A 21939-nucleotide genomic window follows, 5' to 3' on the forward strand; every position below is an offset into this window, starting at 1 on the left:
CTGTCTCTCTGGCACTTTGGCCTGTCTCTCTGGCACTTTGGCCTGTCTCTCTGGCACTTAGGTAAAATCCATCATGAATTAAGGAAGCTGTCTTGATCAGAATAGGAAAAGTATGTGTGCAAAACTGTACGCAGTTTCCAGTATATCTATGACATGGGCCAATAAAGCTGAAAAGTTTTTTTTTAAAAAAGACTAAATCTATCCTCAGCTGGCATCAACTTTTTTCATAACTCAGAATCTAAATACCGTAACAAAGTGTAGGGAACAAAGTCACACATCAGAGTCTGATCTCATTCTTCTAAATATTTCAAAAGAATGAAATAACTAAGGCCAAGTAAGGGATGAGCTGAAGAGAATATTTTTCCTCTTCATCCTCTTCCCAGTCACTTTCAATGTTTTTAAGCCTAAAAGAATGTTACCTTGCAAATTATTCAGTACATGCAATTGGCTGGATCTGGAAAGGAGTTTGTGTGTTACTCTTTCTAGAAGTATATTCTTTTCTATTTTTTTTAAGTGGTTTCCTCCTAATGTCTACTTAGTTTATGATCTAAACAAGAAAATAAACAAATTTCAGGATAATAGTGATTCATTGTACAAGCTTTCTTCTAATATTTTCAGCAACTGCACCAGAGAGTAAGAAACATACCTTATAGTTTGCTTTATGGAGAATTTTGATTGCTGATTTTGCAAGGCAAAGTCAGAATAATACTTTGAAAAAAACAGCTTGCAAAACAATGATTTTGACACTTCTACTTCCTAACATTTTGACAATGCAGCAAGTCCTCCAAACAGAAAGAACTTCTTCCTCTGGTTAGTCTCATCAAGATGAATGCACAGACAAATGTTCACCAAGCACTTCTTTAACTTTAGCTAAGCATACTGGAAAACATGCTACTTAAAACTAGCATTTAACACCACCTAGCATCCAGAATGGCTAGCTTTTTTTGCTGATTATAATTGGTATCACCCAGCTTACTCAAACTACTTTATAGTACAGTTAAGACTTTATTGCTATAGTAGCCAAGACTTATTCCTCTGTCTTGGTATTTTGTGCTGAAGTCAAGTAGCATTGGGAGGAATGGTTCCACATCAGGATTTAAAGATCAGTATGAACAAGTTTTGCCTGTAATTGCACAAATAAACATCCTATTATAGCTTTGTAAGTTACTATGATGTCAACTTAGTTAAATTTATGTACATAAAAGCAATGCGATGGACACATTTGAGAGACTGGAAACAAATTAAAGCAAGTTTTCCTCTATTTGTCTACAATAAATTAGAATTATGGCCCTGTTAATCCACAGTAATGCTTCATTTGAACGTTTGTTGTATCTAACATTGATGTATTGTAATTTAGAAACTTATGTAGTTTATTTTTTATTTTTGTTATTTTTATTCACATTACTAAAACACATTTTAGTAAAGATTAACTCATAATCTATGTGCATAAGCACATACACTATAACAGGTAGTGAGAAATATTATCATACCTAAAAGAGGAACTATTTTTAGCAAATTCTATTATACAAAAACAATTTATGCAAATACCACCAAGAGCTCACTTTGTATGATGATACAAAAGTAACACTTTTCAGGAAAGTGTTTAGCACATATTGAGTTTACTCATGTTTTCTATTGAACCTGACAAGAATTAAGTTCCAGTTAAAAGTTAAGGGCTTCTGTATATGCCTTTCTGAATAAATAATCTGTGTCAATAAGCAATGCATTATTTTTTAACTATAGTAAGGAGTTTGAGGATATTAAAAAAAAATAAAAACAAAAGGCAAGAAGAAAATTTAATAAATAACACATGGGAGTTTTCTTGGCCCGAGTCTAACTTTTTCATATTTTTGATGTGAATTTACCACTCGTGAAAGGTGTCAGACTAAGAACCCTCAAGCTGAAGTTATCTATACAGCCACAGGCATGCGGTGCAGCAGCATTGTCAAATTTCCCCTTAAAATGCATTTCTTCTCTCAAGCCGATCAGAGTTTGTATACTGCTAAAGAAATGTGGAGTTTTTCTTCTTTCTATATATATATTTTTAAATTTTATTTTTCAATTCCAGGAAAAAGAATGGAAACTGATTTTCATAAAGGAAGGAGTCCACTTTCTAGCATTAAAGGGGCTTCAAACCACATCTATTTGTGAAGTAAATACTTTTTTGTAATCTTACTTGAGCAACTGTGTGATTTTGAAGTCAGGCACTTGGTCTTAAATTGTCAGCCTTCCACGGTTCATTATCTCACCTTTTTTTTATTGCAAATCTCAGTCTCCCCAGTCAGTAAGTACCAACTCTCCAGGGAGAACCAGAGGCTAAAAGGTACAATTCCATAGATGTACAAGCCCAAAAATTATCACTGAATTGAATGTCTGTTGATTCAACCATTACTTGCTCCCAGGTAGTTAAGCTTATTTTCACTGGGAAGTTAATACCTAATGAGCCGAGAGGCAAACGGGAGACAACCTTTTACGAGCTATGCTTTGTTCATACCACATCTTGCAGGCAACAGAAGTAATGCAGCAAAATGACTTTGATTGATCAGAGTTGCCACAACCACATCTTTCATTAGCACAAACCCATCTCTTCTGCCAAAGACAAATCTTGATAGACTATTCAAAAAGCATATTGTAGAGAAAAATAAAGTGCTGTCTATGACCATCTCCCAGTGTTCTCAATCTGTTCATTCCCCAGCTTGTATTGATACTGGGGATTGCCCCAGGTGCAGCACCTTGCACTTGGTCTTGTTAAACATATTATGTATGTTAAATGCATTGCAGAAGTATTTTAAGATAGTACAGCCTAGTGACTAAGGAAATAGCAAGACTCATTACTTGTAACATTACATTTTCTAATTTAACTTAAGGCATGTCAAATATATTTATCATTACTTGTTTGGGGTTTTTTTACATCTGTGGAGATCACTGGAACTCTTTATTTCTAACCATACTTTTATCAAATGAAACATTAGCTACACTACTCTAGGTTGACTTTTTATCCAATATATGATAAAAATTAAAAATCGATGTCTGTCAATAATAGAAGTGTCCTAAAGCAGATTTTTGGTCATATGCTGCCCTTCTGTTATACTAAGAGTGATATAAATTACTTGATATACTCATACATGGTAGCCAAACAAGAGGGTTGACAAGCAGCAAGGAAATCACTACAGTCCATTTTACTTAGTCACATTCAGTAGACTCAACCTAGACATTCAAACATGTTTTAATAGAGAACCTGTAAAAATTGAAAAACTTTGAAAATTCACCCCTGGTTCTATCATTAAGCATGAGTTCAGGCTTCCTAGAAGGGATTAAGGGCAACCTAGATAACTATGCTAGGAGTTTTAAGAGACTATTGATGCACTAAGCTCTGTATATACCAGCTGAGAATTAGAAGCATTACTGTTATGCAAGTCCAATGTAGCAGCTAGTGGGGTTTTGGTGCTAAGCATGAGCTACAAAAAATGCCTTACAAGATTTTTTAGCCTAGATATGATGCCATGAAACCATGACCATGATTATTGTCAGAGCTGAGCTGATTAAGTACACAATGTAGTCTGGGCTGGCTTGAGGACCTGTGCATTGTATTCATTGAGGCATCGATGATACTCTAAGGTATACTCTAAGGTATTTGAAAACCAAACCATCTGAGAGCTAAAGAATGGATTTAGGTGACTGCCTTTAGACATCTGTGTTTAAAATTCGATGGTTTAATATAAACAAACAAGTAGTCCTCAGGCTAAAAACAACAGGTTAGAAAATAATACTTTAGAAAGGAAACGTTCTAGCAGACTACATTGCAAATCTCTGTTATCCAAATTTTTATTATATTTTTTTTAATTGTTTGCACAGAATCAAGGAAGGGCTTAGACACTGTCTGCCACCACACCAGGAGGAATTTTGTCTTCTATCTACTTGACATACTCTGTGATAGATTAAAATAGTTCTGCTTGTGTCTCTGGAGATGGTCTAGTACAACTATAGAATCTTTCTCTCAATAACAGGAGTAGCAGCTTAAATTGAAAATAATAATAACTTTCCATCTGATCAAATCAATTTCCAAATGTCAGTTTATTTTCCCTTAAAAAATGTTATTTAAAGGTATAAGCAAACTCATGAACTCCTGTTCTGCCAAAAATAGTATAAAAGGTCTTTCTTCCTGCACAAAATATACTATTTCAAGGATTTAAAGAAAAATATGCTTAGAAGGTCTTATAGTCAGGATATAGCTTCACATGTGAAATAAATTATTAATTAGAGACCAGTAAGTATCTATTTTTGTTTTTCAGAAAAGTCAGTATTTTAAAGTAACATTACTGTTTGGCAAAGTTTGGTGTTAATCTTAGTATTCCAACATTTAAAAGGCTATCAGATCTTCTAACATTTTAATACAAATGCAGTCTGTGGCTGTGACAGCATTCAGCATAGATATATTTTGCCCTGATATTTCAGATAACCCCAAGTGTGTTTCTCCAAATGCATTAAAAATCTACACAGTTTCTCTTAACAGATTCCACATGGAGAAGAGTAGATTAGGAAACAGGCTTCATCAGGATAGCACTGATGTTTATCTGTAACATTCTTTTCTTCAGGGTTTCTGAAAATTCCTTTTCAGCAACTGCCTGAATTTCTAAAGGTGTCCTATCAACACTTTATTATATTTTTGACATCCTAGTGGACACTGTTACATTAGATCTATAAGTGAGTTTAGCTTCACTACAGAAAAAGTAATATTTTTCTGTATCCATACCCTTTTCAGTCATGGGGTTCAACGTGTAGGTTAGCAATGTCCACTACGTGCTGAGACCTACTGACTTCGGTGGGAGTTACAACACCTCTTTTGCTCAATACACCTATTAAGGTGATATTGGTTGTTGCAAGTGAATGGAACAATCTTTTAAGATAAAGGTATGGGAGACAGGGACTCGGAGACATAACATCCAGGCAAGCTAAGGCATAATGAAGTTAATAAAAGGCACACAGGAGATTCCAGGAGAAAAGTGAGATTTTTTTTCCCCTCCCAACATGGAAGGAAAGTTAAAGCAAAAAAAAATAATAAAAGAGGTGTTTCAGTAATAAATTACCTGGAGATTTAAGAGCAGCCAGTAAATATGACACCAGTCACCATGCAGGCATTGCTAAGGAGACAGCAAGATACTAGATAAAAATCCATCCAGACAAGACAGGTCAGGGAATTCTTAAGATAGAAAACAAAATTCCCCAAAATCTAAGGGCCTTACTATAAACACTAGCTAAAACTTTTGCATTGGTTAATACATCAAACCACTTTGTCATGTTTAAATAGGTCTGCACAATATGTGATATTTTAGTAGCAGCTCAGCAACAACAAATGGCAGGTCATAGACCATTCTAATCACATTTCATATTTTTAAATGCTCCCATAACTACAAATCAGTATAATGTCATAAACTAATTTGTTTTAATAAGATAATGTAATTCAATAGAATATGTAAGAAAAAAAAAAGAGACAAAAAAATTGAGCTCCATAAGCCCATTAATCTAGCAGTAAGTTTTCACTTGAGATCTCATGGAGTAGCCACAAAAAAATGAAAACAGAGTTAAATATCACATTCAAGAACTATTTCATATTTCATTAATATTTAGTTTAGGGCCATGGAAGTAAGTTGCTTCTTGGGGAAAAAGCAGTGACAGTTTTCACAAAGCAAATAATTCTTGCATGTCCTAACAGAGTGGGTGTATGCTAGAATTATTCTTCTTTACTTGTAGTTGCTATACACAAATCATTGTACCCTAAGATATATGCACTAAGTCCTTGGTTAGCTATAAATGTTGCTCTGTAGAGCAGGTAGAAGGCGCTTGGGAATGCAGTAAGGTTTGCAACATTTTCTCTGAATAATCCAACCAGAAATAGCATGTCAGGGTGAACAGAAATCCTGAGCAGATGGCTCCCATGTAATTTCAGCTAGGTAGAGCTGCATACAACTGTCTTATATCTACCTAGTCATTAAATGTTACTTTAGGTTTGTCTGATGGTTGGTATTTCCAAAGGCACTCACGAGTATTAAACATCTGAAATCTCACATCGCTTGAAAAAGTTAATTATCCAACTCACTTGTGCTTCCTTTCACAATGAGTTTGGGCTCAATACTACAGCAAAATACTATGAAAACCTGCGTTCTTGTTTTTCCCATGCAAGCTGAATACTCTGTGCTGTACCAACGTCCCTCCTTCAATACCAAGGGAGAACCACGTAAATTCTCTTTGTGTAAATTAAGAGAATTTATTGTTCAAACAGTAAGTTGTTTCCCAGTGCCCAGATAAATGCAAAATTCATTTTACACCTAATTCCTGATTATTTCACCTAAAAGAATGGTTTAAAGCCAGTAGATAATTTACATTCCATTCCAAAATTCATTATTCATAGTAAAACCTATGTAATCACTTAATATCTTTTCAGTAATGAAAATAATAAAAACATAGATGTTATGCATAATACACTCTAAGTTTAATTAAAACTGAAAGAAAAACAAAAAAATATCAGAAATACGTTATTGCTTTCAACTGACACAGCAGCCACTTGGTCCAGGTCTAGATTTTCTGTAATCAAGAAAAATCAGCTTTCATTTAAATCTTTGCAACTCCACTGAAGTTCAAAAAGGCTGAAGACAAGAGTCAAGTACAAAATACAAGTTGGAGGTCATGTACAGAGAAACTGAACTCCACCTTTCCTATCAGTATTATTTTTAAACTCATAATTACCATAACACTTTTTCCTTCATCACCCGGACTTTGATATCCTCAAGAATAAGATGATGAGATGGATAAGAGGTGATAACAAGTTATACTAAAGTAATCAAATTTTTGAAGATGATACCTCATAGGACCTCTTCAATTCTAGCAAGGATCTTCCAATTTCCTTTAGGAAAGGTTTCAATCTTAGAGGTGTTCATGCTCTGCCACTAATGAGTATAATTTGAGTCTTAATGTCAGCATTTTCTTACTATACCTATAGGGCATATTTGCATTATGCTTAGTGTGAGACATTTACATCATCTATATCTGAGTTAGAAAACAGAAACATTAATATATGTAGAATCATTTCTGGTATGTATTTGTTAGGCAAATAGACAGCATTGATGTAGAAACCAAATGAGCATCTATTCCTAAACAAAGATATATTGTGTACATGAAACGCCCCAGTGGATTGACATATGAGTCTCATGACCCATCAAAATTAAAATCTCAGACTACAAGAGTGGAGGTAGGAGAGGTGATCAAAATTCTCTAGTTGCTAGGCATTTTATGGAAAGAGGCCACATTCACTCATCTTATTAAAATTCATGAAAATTGAAAATATCCAAAAGCCCAGGAGGGGTGGGGTCAGAAAATCTATTTCACTGGGAAGCTTACTCTAAATTCACCTTGAAAGCACTTTCCCTATCACAGACTTCCCAACAGGCTTTTGATTTCTCTCCTACTTAAGAGGTAATTATAGAACTTCTTTTCCTCTCAGCCTAACGCATACAGAAGGGGTTCACTTCAGCCTTTTATGCAGATTGCAATGTTTTTTTCCTAACTAGATCTTTATTGCAGATTATTTCTCCTTTGCTCTCTCTCTCCAATTCATCTAATTAGCTTTATTTTTATGTCCTTCCCCCCCATATTTGTCCTCTGTGTCATTTGCTATCATAACTACTTTAGTATTAATATTGTTGAACTCTGCACTTCTCTGTTCCTCTTTTTCTTTGCTTTTGCCTTTAGTTTTAAATTTACAGTTGTCAGAAAACCATGACACTCAAGCACAGGAATGATGGAAGGGGGACAGTAAACAAAGGCTACGTAGCATATTTCTCATGTGGATAAATTTTTTAAAAGGTTCAAATCCAAAGGAAAAGAATAAATTCTTTTCAGAAGGATTTCCAAGGCCACCAGAATCACGTGAGATTTTTGAGATCACCACAGTCATTTCAGTCAGGAAGAATCTGACTGTGTGAGTTTAAACTGCAATGATGGATGCTTGGCTTATGTCATCTGATTTGTCCCTCACAGTTTTTACTGCTTTTAATTTCTTGTACAAATTGACACAAGAGGAAGATGAGATGGGAAATTCTGCACTATCCCGTTTGCACATCAAGGAAGCTTGCCTCTTTCTAACACTACTACTACAATAGTACAACAGAATTTCTCCATGCTCAGGCACCTCCCCTATCTTGGGAATTTATTAAGTTTAATATTTACTAATAACTAATAAACACAGTGTTTCCAATATTAAACCAAAGCTTAGGCATCATTTAACCACTGAAAAAATACTGTTTTAGGCAAGTTAGAAGTAGAGTCAAGACCCCTAGTCTGTTTTTTTGTTTGGGGTTTTTTGCTAATAGTTCACCTTTATCCTTAAAAAGAAAGCTGGTAAGAACTTTTTTTTTAAACTACTTTTCTAGTATTGGGTAAAAATTTCAGGACATGAACAACAGCATTACTGCCACAAACAGCTTGCTAGAGTATATCCCAAAGATTTAATATTCCAAATAGAAGTAGCAGACCTGCACGGTTCATCACACACTTTTGCATGTGATATCAATGGTCAATAACACACCAGCAGTTTGCCCCCTGAATACACCAAGAATATATAATTGCCAATAAAGAGGCAAAAAGGAAATATTCTTCCATGAAGAAACTGTCGTATATACAAATATTTTCATATGAAGTGATGATATAATAATAAAGACTTGCTATAAAGCTCTCACTCAGAGAGTTGGTCCACTTTGGAAACAAGCAATCACAGATGTGACTAAATCAACTGAACTACACGTCACTGAAAGATTTTGCCTTAAATGTATTAAGAACAGATTTTTTCCTCAGCCCAACTGTTCTGCTTTATATATCATTCACTCAATCAGCTGCATAGCCCTCTCTCATTCTTGGTAGTTTCAAAAGTAGTTGCTGAAGCTTTTATACATTTAAGATAATAGAAACATTAAATGTTGTAAGTATTTTTATATACCTAAGTGGCCTCAAAAGAGAAACTTTTTCTATTTATAAACCTTAAGAACAAGTTCTCCCCTACCCTGCTGAAAAACACTCATACCACCAAGTTCTATGGAATCTAAAGCAGCATCCAATGTTTTCTTTCAATGTTGTCTATCTCTCCAGCTTTAAATTCTCCCTCTTTCAGAATCCTATCTGGCACACGGAGGAGGTTTTTTCAATAAATCAATACTGTAATAAAAAAATGACTGCCCCTATGTACTCCACATATTAACTGAGTTTCTCTTATACAGATAAAATCATTCACCTTATGCTCTATATTTGACACTCATTTTTAATAACAGACCTTGATAAAAGAAGCACCTGGCAAAAAAGTGACTCTAAAATATCACAAAGTTAAATCTTGTCTGCTTTTACATAATGGCTAATCAACTTAATTTGATTTCAGAAAGAATGATAGCATTTTGCTGTTTTCAAAGTATATTTTTGAAAAAGAATATCATCTGAAAGAAATGCTATGAGGATAGGCATGTTAGGTAATAGCTATCATTTTTTTGTCAGCAAAATGGAAGGCTACCGTTTTCAGCAAGAATGAAATTAGCAGTTTATCCGTGAAAAATGTAAAAAACCAAAACCAAATTATATGCTTTTTCCTAAAATTATTATAGCATAAATATCCCTTGTCGTGGTTTAAACCCAGCCAGCAGCTAAGCACCACACAGCTGCTTGCTCGCTTCCCCACAGTGGGATGGGGAAAAGAACAGGAAGAGTAAAAGTGAGAAAACTCATAGGTTGAGATACAGACAGTTTCATAGGTAAAGCAAAAGCCACATGCACAAGCAAAGCAATAAAGGAATTCATTCACCACTTCCCACGGGCAGGCAGGTGTTCAGCCATCCCTAGGAAAGCAGGGCTCCATTACGTGTAACAGTGACTTGGGAACACAAATTTCATCCAAACCTCCCCCTTTCCTTCTTCCCCCAGTATTATATGCTGAGCATGATGCCATATGATATGCGATATCCCTGTGGTCAGTTGGGGTCAGCTGTCCTGGCTGTGTCCGCTCCCAATTTCTTGTGCTCCCCCAGCCTACTTGCTGGCAGAGAGGTGTGAGAAGCAGAAAAGGCCTTTAGGCTGTGTTAGAGCTGCTCAGCAGTAAGGAAAACATCCCTGAATTATCAACACTGTTCCCAGCATGAATCCAGAACATAGCCCCATACCAGCTACTGTGAAGAAAATTATCTCTATTCCAGCCCAAACCAGCACATTGATGTAGCACCTATATGGAAAAACAATACATACATGATAAAATTGCTCCCCAACACATGCACACACAAAGAAGAAATTGCCTTCCAAAATGTTATGTTTAACAGCAGGATTTTCAAAACCACTTCTGTGTCTCACTCTGTGAAGTTAGTAAAAAGAAAAGGCAGAGAAAGAAAAGACAAAGCATAAGAGACTCATTGAGGAATACCAACAACCAAAACATATCTGCCTGTTCTGCTAGACACCATCATGTCAAAATGGGCTTTGCTAATTTGGGGATAGCCTTCCTGACAGCAGCTGCAACACTATGTTCTGAACAAAGCTCTGTTTTGTCCTCATAAAAACAACACTGAAGAGTTGTATGAGGTCTAGAGTTTCTAACAACACAGTCAATCAACATCATTACGGTATATGCTTCCATTTTACACCAATTACTTACCCAGATATTTCCATCTTGGTGGTAGGGTTTCCAGTTTCTCCCTGTATCACTATAGAGCATCCGATATTGAGTGACCCAGTCAGAACTGCTGTACCTGCCTTGAGTTGCAATAGCACTGATCTGCTTCCGGTTCCCAAAATCCACCTGCAGCCATTGGTAATGATCACTGTCTGATGGAGACCAACCTCCCGCACCTGTTGGGTTGAAACAGAAGAGAGATTTAGATCTCAAACATTCACTTTGAAGTGAACTCATTGCGAAGATGCTGATTACTGGAAGGCAGCCCAGATGAGAGGAATATAATACCAAAAAAATTAGAACATATATAAAAGAAATGATTACCCATTTTTAAAAATATGCATAGCAATCATTAGCACAGGCTTTAAGTACATTAACTCTGTTGCCTTAATCATATTTTGATATAATTATAATGATTTAAGGGGATGCCTACAAAACAATCAATGCCTTTATAATGCCTTAATTACAGTTTATTAGGTTTTGCCAAATAATAATTGTTCAAGGGTTGACCAATTTGACATGCAGTCCTTTGTCAGAGTAAGTTGGCACAAATCAAAAAGAATTGCTGGATTTTGTATGCCTTTTCAATAACATTTCAATTTAAAGAGATAATATAGATAAAACGTAAGAAAATAAGAGCAAGCTTTATGCTTTCCTGTGTTTCACTATACTGCACAAACTGAAAGATCTACCAGAAAAATTGAGAAAGGAACAGGTTCTGCAGGGCTGGATAGAGTTTTGATCTGCTGGTTGTACAAGCTGTCACAGATTACACTGGCAGATGCCTTGTAGAAGTATTATTGCTCCTTATGGGTCTATAAATTAACTTGACAGTAATACTATTAACAATATTCTCAACCACTTGACTATATTAAACTGTTCTAAATAAAGAAGGCCAATGATGCAGAGATAAAAGTAGTATTGAGACATTAATGCAATTTCTTATTCTTCTGAAATAAAAATACTCAGGGGAAAACTGTAGTAGGATTCTTCAAAGAATAATAAAGTTTCTAAGAGAGATATTATAATGATATATTTACCATAATGATAAGTATTAGGAAACACATGAAATAATAAACAATTCATCTATCAATACGGAGAAAAAGTGGAATATCATTCTCTTTATGACCATACAGACATAAATACACAGAAAACAAAAAATTTACAGACTTGATGTGATTTACAGGGTCTTTTTTTTGCTTTTGACTTTCAACCAAATAAATGTCCTGGCACAACATCAAATCATGTTGCCTAGTCCATGGGCCAATTTTTGTTGCTTTTAATTTCACTTGTAGGCTTCAATTGATGTCACAAATCTAGCCTGCTTGCCAAGCAAGAAACTGCTATACTGCATCTTGTATACTCCCATCATTAGGCGGCAGCATTGCTTCAGTCTTAGGCAACTCTAAAAATTATTCAGCTGCTACAGGTGTTAATGTTTGCAGGTCATGGGACATTTTAATGTTGTGATATCAACAGAATGATCTGATGTCATAAGAGGTTGACTTTCACTGTAATTAAAAGAGCAGCACTACACCATTGACAACAATTTTGTTAATTTTTTTTAAGATTTACAACAGATGTTTTCTCCCTGCACTACCCAGCAAAGTAAACAGGATATTTCAGCTGCAGGGAATCATTAAACGCTTTTTAAAACAAACAAACAAAATCACACAAACACCCTTAGTGAAAAGCACTTGCAGGAAAAAGTACTCCCTCACATTCCCAAATTCAAACTAGCTCTATTTTTGCAGAGAATGGTAATTTAATTTAAAAGAGAAAATAGCTTCTTTATAATTGCTATACATGGATACTGGAGCAGTTAGCTCTACATTCTTGTTGTTATAGTAGAGATGATGTTTTCTCTCCCTATCCTAACATCCCCATCCAACTGACACAACTGAGGCTGAGAGGACACAAAGGATAAGAAGCTCTGCCTGTACAGAAGCTATCTTTGTAAAAACTACTTTGGTGGCTACAGAAAAAAATTAGGTTCAAATGTGAGCATTTTTAAAAATTATCATGAAAGACAAAGCTAATAAATCACTCAATAAAATTTCCTTCAGCTATGCAATTGTCGAAATAGGATGACCTACTATAGTTTTAAGAAGGCTCAAATAGATGCTACATTTTTTATACTTTTTATTTATGCAGGAGATTTACATTAAACCAAAAGATTGTGTTAAGCATATTTAAAAGAAAAGACATTTAAGTATAATAGCTTATAATTACTTCATTTAATATATTCATATTACTGAGACAAGACTGGCCTTCTGTAATTGATAAACATATTCATTGTAAATTACAACTACGTTTCAAAGAGTCTTCCTCCCTACAAATTCATTGAAAAGTTTGGAAAAAATTAGTGCTAACGTTCCTTTTCTCAGGTTGCTGGTTCTTTTGGGGTGGGTGTTGTTTGTTTCTTATGTCAGAGGAGGCAGAAAGCATTTTTCACATAATGCTTAACAAAAGTTAGAGATAAATGATACAACAGTCACATCTAGGCCAGGAGATGGAAATACTAGTATTGCAAGACAGTCTGCCCTATAACCATTTCTAATAAGTGAGAAACAAGACTTTTAGTCAATATTGCAAAGAGCAACAAACAATATTATCTCATATCTCAGTTTCATATTTGCCTTCTGGCTTTTCCATGTAAGTAAATAAACAAATAGTCAAAAGGATAAAGGAGAAACTTGCTGAAATACAGCTAAATGTGCTGCTTAGCAGACCAGCATGTTAAGGGAACGATGATCACTCTAAATGGGAGGGCAGACCTCAGCCATTCACCACAAGCAACCTGTGAGTATCAATTAGAAGTGTCCTCTTCCCCTTTTATTCATTAAGCTGTGCTATTTCAGGAAGGTGACTACTTTGTTCATTTTGTTGGGGATACACCTAACCTCTATAGGTTCAGGGATCCTTTTTTTTTTTTTTTCAGGTGCACGCTCTAAATAAATGATGAAAATATTGAATTGTATACAAATTTCCCCACTGTGAAATCTTGCAAACACGCTGAATTCATCGGAAGAATTTAAGTACATTTGTGCCTCCAGCTGCTCTAAGAAGGTACAAAAATCTCACATTCCCAGAAATGTGCACATACTCACAGCTCTGCATATCATTTAATATTTTGTTGAATAAAACCCAGCTTCTTCACTGGGATGCAGAAGTTAGTTTGATACTGGACAGGGAAAAGAGGATTTACTGACAAATAATATATTTAACATATTTTTCCTTTTTAAAGGAGTGATGAATTTGGAAATCAAACTTGATTTCCACAATACGGAATTATTTTTGAAAAACACTTAATTTTATGGCCAATACATTATGACAGAATAATGAATTATGCTTAAGGAAGCAACCAAGTGACAGCACACTAGTAGTTTTCAATGGGCTTGATGTTGTACTGAAACTGCAGTGGCGTATTAAAATTGTTGAATAATTGCTATTCAGTATTATTATTCACACCTTGGTGTAAAGAGTTCATTTTTAATGGTTACAGGCTATATTCTGAATTTTATTACATTCATTATTTGTACTTTTTATTATGGAAGAAAAAGGTATTTGATACAAGTTTTTTCATATGATGCTCCTTTTATTTCATGTACTGCCTTTTAATGACAAATGCTACAGTATACTATAAAACCATTGTGAGCTACAAATTAGAAATAGATTATACCTAAAAAATGTTTTAAAGATATTAAACAGATTATATAATACAGTTTACTTTCCTTAAAAAGATAAGGAGCGTTTATGGAGGTTTTTGGTAGTAAAGGTGCAATAAAATCAATTGCAGACAATATCTACTTCCTATTTTTATGCTATTCCAGAATTTGATACGAATAAACATACTCACCCACTCAGCAGCCAAAATAATTGATTCAATGAGATTAACCAAGAGAGCTACTGGATACTCTTATTTATATTATATAGCACTCTACACTACAAACGAGGCAACTCATTCCAACTTGAGCAAGACTGACTGTACATGAACCTTTGTTAATAGAGAACGACAAGTTCAGCAACAGTAAAGTCAACACTGAGCATGCGGCCCACATATTTCCAAGCATCCAAGAAAGTTTCCTGTGCATAAAAACCTACAAATCTTAATCAGCAAAGCCAGACAGAGCATGCCTGTGGTAAAAGGTGGCTATGAAAGATTTCATAAAGCTTTATTTTCAAAATAAGCTACAGAAAATCATATGATCTGCTCTTACTGCAGACTGACCAAACTACTGGAAAACACATTCAGTATGATTTCTTATTCAGAAGACATAAAACTATATTCAAAATGCTAAGAACTTGTAAAAGTTTTTTTTTTATTATTTTTTTACCAAATAAAGACAGTTGCTAACAAACAGTATCAGTTTCATTACAAGAGTTGAAGTTTAAAGATTTATTTTTTTTTTAACTATGAAAACTCCAATGCATTTCATGTTTTTATTGAATTTAATTCTACAGGTTCATTCTCTGGAACAAAAAACAGTATAAAACCATAGTCTACCTCTGAATGACACATGTAAAATATAGCACTTAACATATTTCTAGTATAAAGAATTCAAGTCAATGTTGGCCTATTTTTCCAAACTTTCATATATCATTTTTATTAAATTTTTTATTAATTACATATTTCAGCTACCTATTCAAAGTTGAGTAAGCTACCTCCCATTTACTGTACATGAAGACAGTCTATGCGATGATTTAGCCTTACTTTTTTATCATTCCCCCTGATGAATTGTCCATAAGTAGCAAAGCTGGGGTAGGCATACAGATTTTAGATTTTTATCTGAACTCACTTAGGCTACTGAATTTACAGGACTACAAGAAGGGAGACACTGATATTTTTTTAAAATTTCTTTTCCATTTCAGTTAGAAATCTTTCTTTCAAAAATTTGGCACTTTAATCTTCATTCGTGACTGAAACTGGAAATATTAATTTCCATTAGAAGAATCCACTCTTGTTTTAGTCATACTTGTCCATCATTCCCTCCTTCAAATCACAAAATTAAAAATACCAGTACTGCAGTAAGCCTAGTGTTCAACTCTTTCAAATGAGTAATAAAAAGGTTTCAATGATGTGATTTAAAGAAGGAAAGGATTCTTACTCAGTAATTTATTAGAAAACAAACTATGAACAACTATAGATATAAGATGCAGGTTTTGTGGTAGTTAAAATTCAGGTGATTCCTTTGTCTAATCTAATTTCTATAGCCTTTCAGCAAGAAAACAAAATATGCCTTTTTAATACTTAATAATAATCTAAAACATTCTTAGAGTTTGAATCTGCTTATTTGTATGGGGAAAACACAACAAAATCTTTCAATGAGAAATAACACTTTCTAGGTCACTGCAATAGCACGAAATCAATACTGTTTGATACCTTGCTATTTTCCAAGACATTGCTTGTCATTCTGGTACATAAAAGGTAAATCAAGACCAAAAGGAAATCTTTGAAATACTGAGATCATTCATTTACTGCACTTCAGAGAAAATATGGGCAGCCATTTTCTACAGTAAACAGTAAAGAAAACAATATAAGAGACCCAAACTTCTAAACAGCATAAATCTGCCTGCACAGTTTGTCTCCATTATACTTAAGTAGGACATAAATGGCAGTTTTCCTTTTTCCCTTGTCTTCCTCTGTTCATTTTATTATACATTGTAGACAAAGACTTTACCTAGAGCAAATAACACTCTTCCAGCTCTGGGGCTCCCAATATAAGAGAGATGTGGACCTGTTGGATCAAGTCCAGAAGAAGCCACAAGGATGCTCAGAGAGTTGGAGCACCTCTCCCATGAAGACAGGCTGAGAGAGCTGGGATTATTCAGCCTGGAAAAGAGAAACTTTAGGGTGACTTGACTGCAGCCGTCCAGTACCTGAAAGGAGCTTACAAGAAAGATGGAGAAAGATGTTTTTCAAGGGCATGAAGTGACAGGAAAAGGGAGAATGGCTTCAAACTGAAAGTGGGTAGGTTTAGATCAGATGTTAGGAAGAAATTTTTTTGCTGTGGGGGTGGTGAGACTGGAACAGGTTGCCCAAAGATGTTGTGGATGCCCCATTCCTGCAAGTGTTCAAGGCCAGGTTGAACGAGGCTTTCTGGTCTAGTAGAAGGTGTTGAAACTAGATGATCTTTAAGGACCCTTCCAATCCAAATCACTCTATGATTCTATGAATAATATAGCATTGAGTGGCTCTAGTCACACCGAGAAAAATTACGCATATACAGAAGTCTTGGATGATTAAAGACCTTGCACTTCAAGCTGCTTCTTGTCCTCATACAGGGCTTCACTTCTAATTGAAACAATCTTTTCCCAATATTGGTATGGGCAAACATTTATTTCCTTATGACAAACAGCATACATTGGTTTATTTCTTCTATCCATCTGTTGTTCTAGCTAAATATGGATTCATAATCCAGTCCCTATCTTCAGAGTAGTAGTTTCTGCATGTTTGAAGGGCTCTTCTTTCCAGCACATAACAGCAGCAGTGCATTTGCAAACAAGATCATACGTGACATCAATGGTGGGCAAATAATGAACACTGCATCAGAATAAGCAAAGGGTGATATTTAGAAAGTAACAAATACTGAAAAAATAGCAGCATGATTATAGTCATTTTCTATTTAAAATTACCTATATATATTTTGCAAAAAGTTCCCTTCACAGAGAAGAAGGGAACAGAAATGATGACTTGATATCTTTTTCTCTAGAATTCACTATTAGAATTTACCCCAAATCAGACCACATTTGCTAAAAACTGACAAATTAGAGCCAACCTATGTCCTACCTCCCCACAAGTTTCAACAGCAGATTTCTGGAGGTGCAGCAAGAAATGGGGTCCAGTAAGCCCTGAATTTCTAAGTTCCTTATAAAATGCATCTAGCAAAACTCATTTTGCATGGGTAGGAGAAGAGCTGAAAGCTCTAAGTCTATAGAGAGATCAGCATTAATCTTGACTGCTGAAAGGCTGAGGTAGCACACCAGCCTATCCAGTGTCCATAACAAGTCCCTGAGAATAGACCTACTGATTTCTGGCAGCACTTAACAGTGCCAAGCTCTCTGATAAAGTATACTTTTCATGTCTTTAAACTATGTAAAATTTTTTTCTTTTTTTTGGTGGGGAGAGTAAGGATTAGCCTTTACTCACTTTAGCATATATGTTTTGTACATTGTTAGACTAGTTTTAGATGACTTTCCTTCTAGTAAAAAAATAGACTGTGTGTGTGTGTGTGTGTACAAAAAAACCCCAATTATATTTCTTAAAATTATTTCATTTTCATTTAAAAATCTGAAAGTTAAAAGTAGAAATAACCCAAGGGATAACAGTAGTTATCAGGATACAGTCCACACAGACCTTTTTTAAAAGAACATTAAAATCACTATATTATTTTTTAAATCCCAATAGATCTTTCTTACAGTAAATGCAATTAAAATAAATCCCTTGATGTAGTGTCTGCTTCTTAATACCCACTGCTTCCTGGTCTATCTTAACTGAGCACAAACCACATATGAGGAAATGAAGGAATGAACAATCAATCTGCCCTAAGGAACAGTGGTGATATCTAACAATAAAAATGATGCAAAAGAGATCTCATTGTTGTCATTCACAGTTGTCAAACTCAAAATGGGGGGAAAAAAGTCATAAGCCTGAGGAGTCTCATATCCTGAATCCACTGTTCAGGAACAAACACTTTCCAGCTTTGGTTATTTTAATGAACACATCACTTTAAACTATGCCTTTCCCATCTGTTCTGCTTACTAATTACATATGCAAAAAGAAGCTCATTCACAACTGCATCCTAATGGAATCTTAAACAAAACTTGGATGAGATTTAAATATTCTTTGCACATCATCTGTATTCAAGACATCAAGCAGCTGCTTCTCCATGAGGTGTTTTCTTGTTTTCTAGACAGAAAGTTGAGGCAAGGCAACAGATCACTGCACAAATTTCTTGCATACGAAATAACCACAGTGGCATACAAAAGACAAGATAGAGAGTATAGAGATCTCCATTTCCTCACATCCTCTTTTCAAGTACCACGACACAAATCTTTCATTGTATGTTTATGCATTCCAGCACCGGGGCTTTCCTGACAATTCAGGTCATATACCTAGCAAGAACTAGCAAATATATAGTTAATTCATAGCAGATACTGCCTCTGCAGTGTCTCTGCTGAGCAATCGAGCCCCAGTTAGCACATGCTTATCCAAGATTTTAATGATGGTCAGATCAGGGATAGTGAAGTTTTACTGACTGTGATTGAATAGCATTTACCTATCTTTAAAATCCAGATACAAGGTCATCATGACACTTCCTTGTAACTACTGTGATCCCTCCTTAGTAGAGATGACAGAGGAAAAGGAATTAAGGTATTCCAGCACCTGATTTATACCATTTCAATAGCAATAAGATGCCTAAACACTTAAGTCACCTAAATCATCCTGTTTCCACTAGTGGAGCTCACAAGTTGATGGAAGGCAAAGCAGAATTTCTGGAAGTTATATTGTGATGTTCTAGCTCATCTTGATTAATATTTTTTCCCTCAAATGATTGTACATGAAAGATGATTAAATGCCATAATTCAGGCTTACATATCTTTTTCTGTGACAAGTCTTCAGTGATAAAAGATAAAAGCTGAACCTCCCGTCTTGCAGAGACTTTCTGTGTGAGATCCTATAGTGAATACAGTTTCTGCTGTTGAGTTTCAGCATATACCAGTGTTCTAGTGATGTGCAAACAACACTGCAGTGAAATGCTCACTGTTAACAAATAGAAGCTACATGATTATTTCATTATACCCATTATCTGTTTTCTATCTATATTTTTTTAACTCCAAATCTCCTGATCTATATCTCCCACAAGAAAATCTTTTCCCTTGAAATGCCCTGCTTATGATGTACTCCCTTCATCTGTTTCAGGCTCTGAAAGGGTCTTAACCCAGCAAGTAGAAAAAAATGACTGGCCTACCTTCTGATATTAAATACAGTGGTGCTGAAGTCCAGCTCCCTTAATGATTACCATCAGCCAACCTTTGTCTTCTGCTACTGATGTTTGCATCACCACTTGGGCTCATCTCCTGGACTGCTACAGAACCTAAAGACTGCTCACTTTTCTACTCTGCTACCTACTCTTTATCCATTTCTACCAGATTGTTATTATTGTTTGTCTGATTTGGGTTTGTTTGCTTTCTTCTGTTTTTTTATAAAGTTCTTCTCTTGAGACTGGCAAGAAACAAACCATCCAAGAGTATACTCAGGTTGAAGATTTTTCCCTAGTGTTTCCTATCCAGGTTAAGCCTGATTTTCCTCAGTATGCTTTTTTCCATCTGCTCAAAATATCAGACCTGAATTCCCACTTTACAGCAGTTTCTGAGAAGCTGGTTTCAATCCAAATGATTGTAAAATCACTGTGGATTTTGATATTTTCCCACAAAAAATTATAAGTGAAGCTAATGAATTCTCACAAAGAGGTTTTCATTTGTGAAAAAAAAAATATTGAGGGAAAAAATAAATCAGCCACTGCAATTGAAAGTCTTTGCAGAGTTAAAAGTAGCTTTCTGAATATTTTCTGTATGCAAATTGCCTAGAAAATTAACAGTTAAGGAGCTATACAATCCTCTTATTTGTGACTATGTTGTATTGACCCAATCCTGAGAAAAGGACAGGATCCTTCCCTACCTGCCTCATTGATTAGCCAGCACTTCCAAATGCTTCTGCAAATCAGACCTTGCTTGAGATATTACGGGTGCTGCTGGCTCTGTTCAATCCATCTTAGTAAACATGCTTCCCTCTCCTGTTTTTCCTTCAACAAGCAGGAGCATAGAATTGTGAAATACCGAGAGATGACTTTGTAAATCTAATATACAGATGATTCAAGGGGTTGACAGCAAAGCTAAAAGATAATTATTTTCTTCATTAACACATATATTGCAAGCAGTATCCAGATCCTTTTCCTTTCTCTCCATTAATAGAATGTATTCTATTAAAAAAAAAAATCTATTTTTAAGGATTACTCAGTACTGCATCCATTTTGATCATGAAAGCTCAATTATGCCTTTTATTTTGCTAATAGCATAACATTTATTGATATCATATGCAGAGTTGCAACAATATGGGAGGAACAATTTTATTCTTTATTTTAATTTGCAAACTAATATGTTCATTTTAAGATATGACTATACTACAGTAGAATTCAACTTTTTAGGGCAACAATTTGCCTGAAGTCTATGATAAACTACTAATAAATAATGATGATTCCCTAACGAGTTTATACTCCTTGGAGCCAAAACATAGCACTGTATACAAAAATTGTTCTAATCATGTGAGACTGTACTAGGGGAAAAAAAAGCCAGATGAAAAAGTTAAAAGTTATAACACTAATAAAAGTAACAGTGCTCTTATCAGTGGCATCAAATGTTAATTTACCCACGTGGGACTAACTAATCTGATACATTTTAGACACTAACCAGGGTATGAAATTCTGCTAGGATTTTTATTCAACGTAAATTAATGAGAACTCAAAGTTCATTGAGCAGAGCGTTTCAAAAATTACACTGTAATAAATTAAAAGCCCCAAATGCAAACTCCAACCCTTCTTTTTAAAATTTTAACCCAGAGAAGGGATGAGAATACGGAAAAGCTAGCTGTAGAGTAGGAAGGTTCAACTTTCAGAGTCTGGGGAAAGATTCAAAGCAGGATTTAACTTCAGGTGTCCTGAGTCATCCCCCCTTCTCCCCCTGACTCCATAAGGCCTCTAACACTCTTAGGATGGCATGGTTCCCCAGGAGGAAATTAATCTCTCTGCAGTTTCTACACTTTTCACTTAAGCTGTCCAGGCTACAGATTGAAGTACTTGTTCTGAATGCATTTTTTCAACACTGTCAGTCAAGACTCAACACTACTGAGAAGCAAAAAGAACTTCTGCATGTCTAGATCAATTCAATATACCCACTCCCCCACCAAAAGAAAAAAAAAACAAAATACCATCTCGAACAGCTAGACTGCAGATTTTACCTAAATAATTTCTGTCGATAGAGAGGAATAGTTGGCAGATAAAGAAACAGTCACAGCTACAAAAGGAGCATTCAAGGCAGAGATAATCTAACTTGGCAGAAGCATTGCCCAGGCAAGTAAACACCTAAGTGAGGATAAAATAGCTTTAGTGTACATGTCTATAAGCCACTGTAACACATCATTCACCTCACGCAGACAATTGTGAAAATAAATAGTATTCTGAAAC

The 21939-nt window shown here is 35.1% G+C and overlaps 1 protein-coding gene across 1 annotated transcript in view; it reads right to left on the reverse strand.

Moving 5' to 3' along the window:
• CNTNAP2 (contactin associated protein like 2) overlaps window positions 1-21939 on the reverse strand; it is a 1044217-nt gene that overhangs the window by 674488 nt on the left and 347790 nt on the right. Inside the window, exon 3 of the mRNA XM_027675789.1 lies at window positions 10679-10872. Within this exon, the coding sequence (XP_027531590.1) occupies window positions 10679-10872 (194 nt within the window). The remainder of the gene's footprint in view (window positions 1-10678; window positions 10873-21939) is intronic.

The sequence above is a fragment of the Neopelma chrysocephalum genome, unplaced genomic scaffold (genome assembly GCF_003984885.1).
Source record: "Neopelma chrysocephalum unplaced genomic scaffold, ASM398488v2 Primary Assembly neopelma1_26, whole genome shotgun sequence".
Classification (NCBI taxonomy): Eukaryota; Metazoa; Chordata; class Aves; order Passeriformes; family Pipridae; genus Neopelma; species Neopelma chrysocephalum.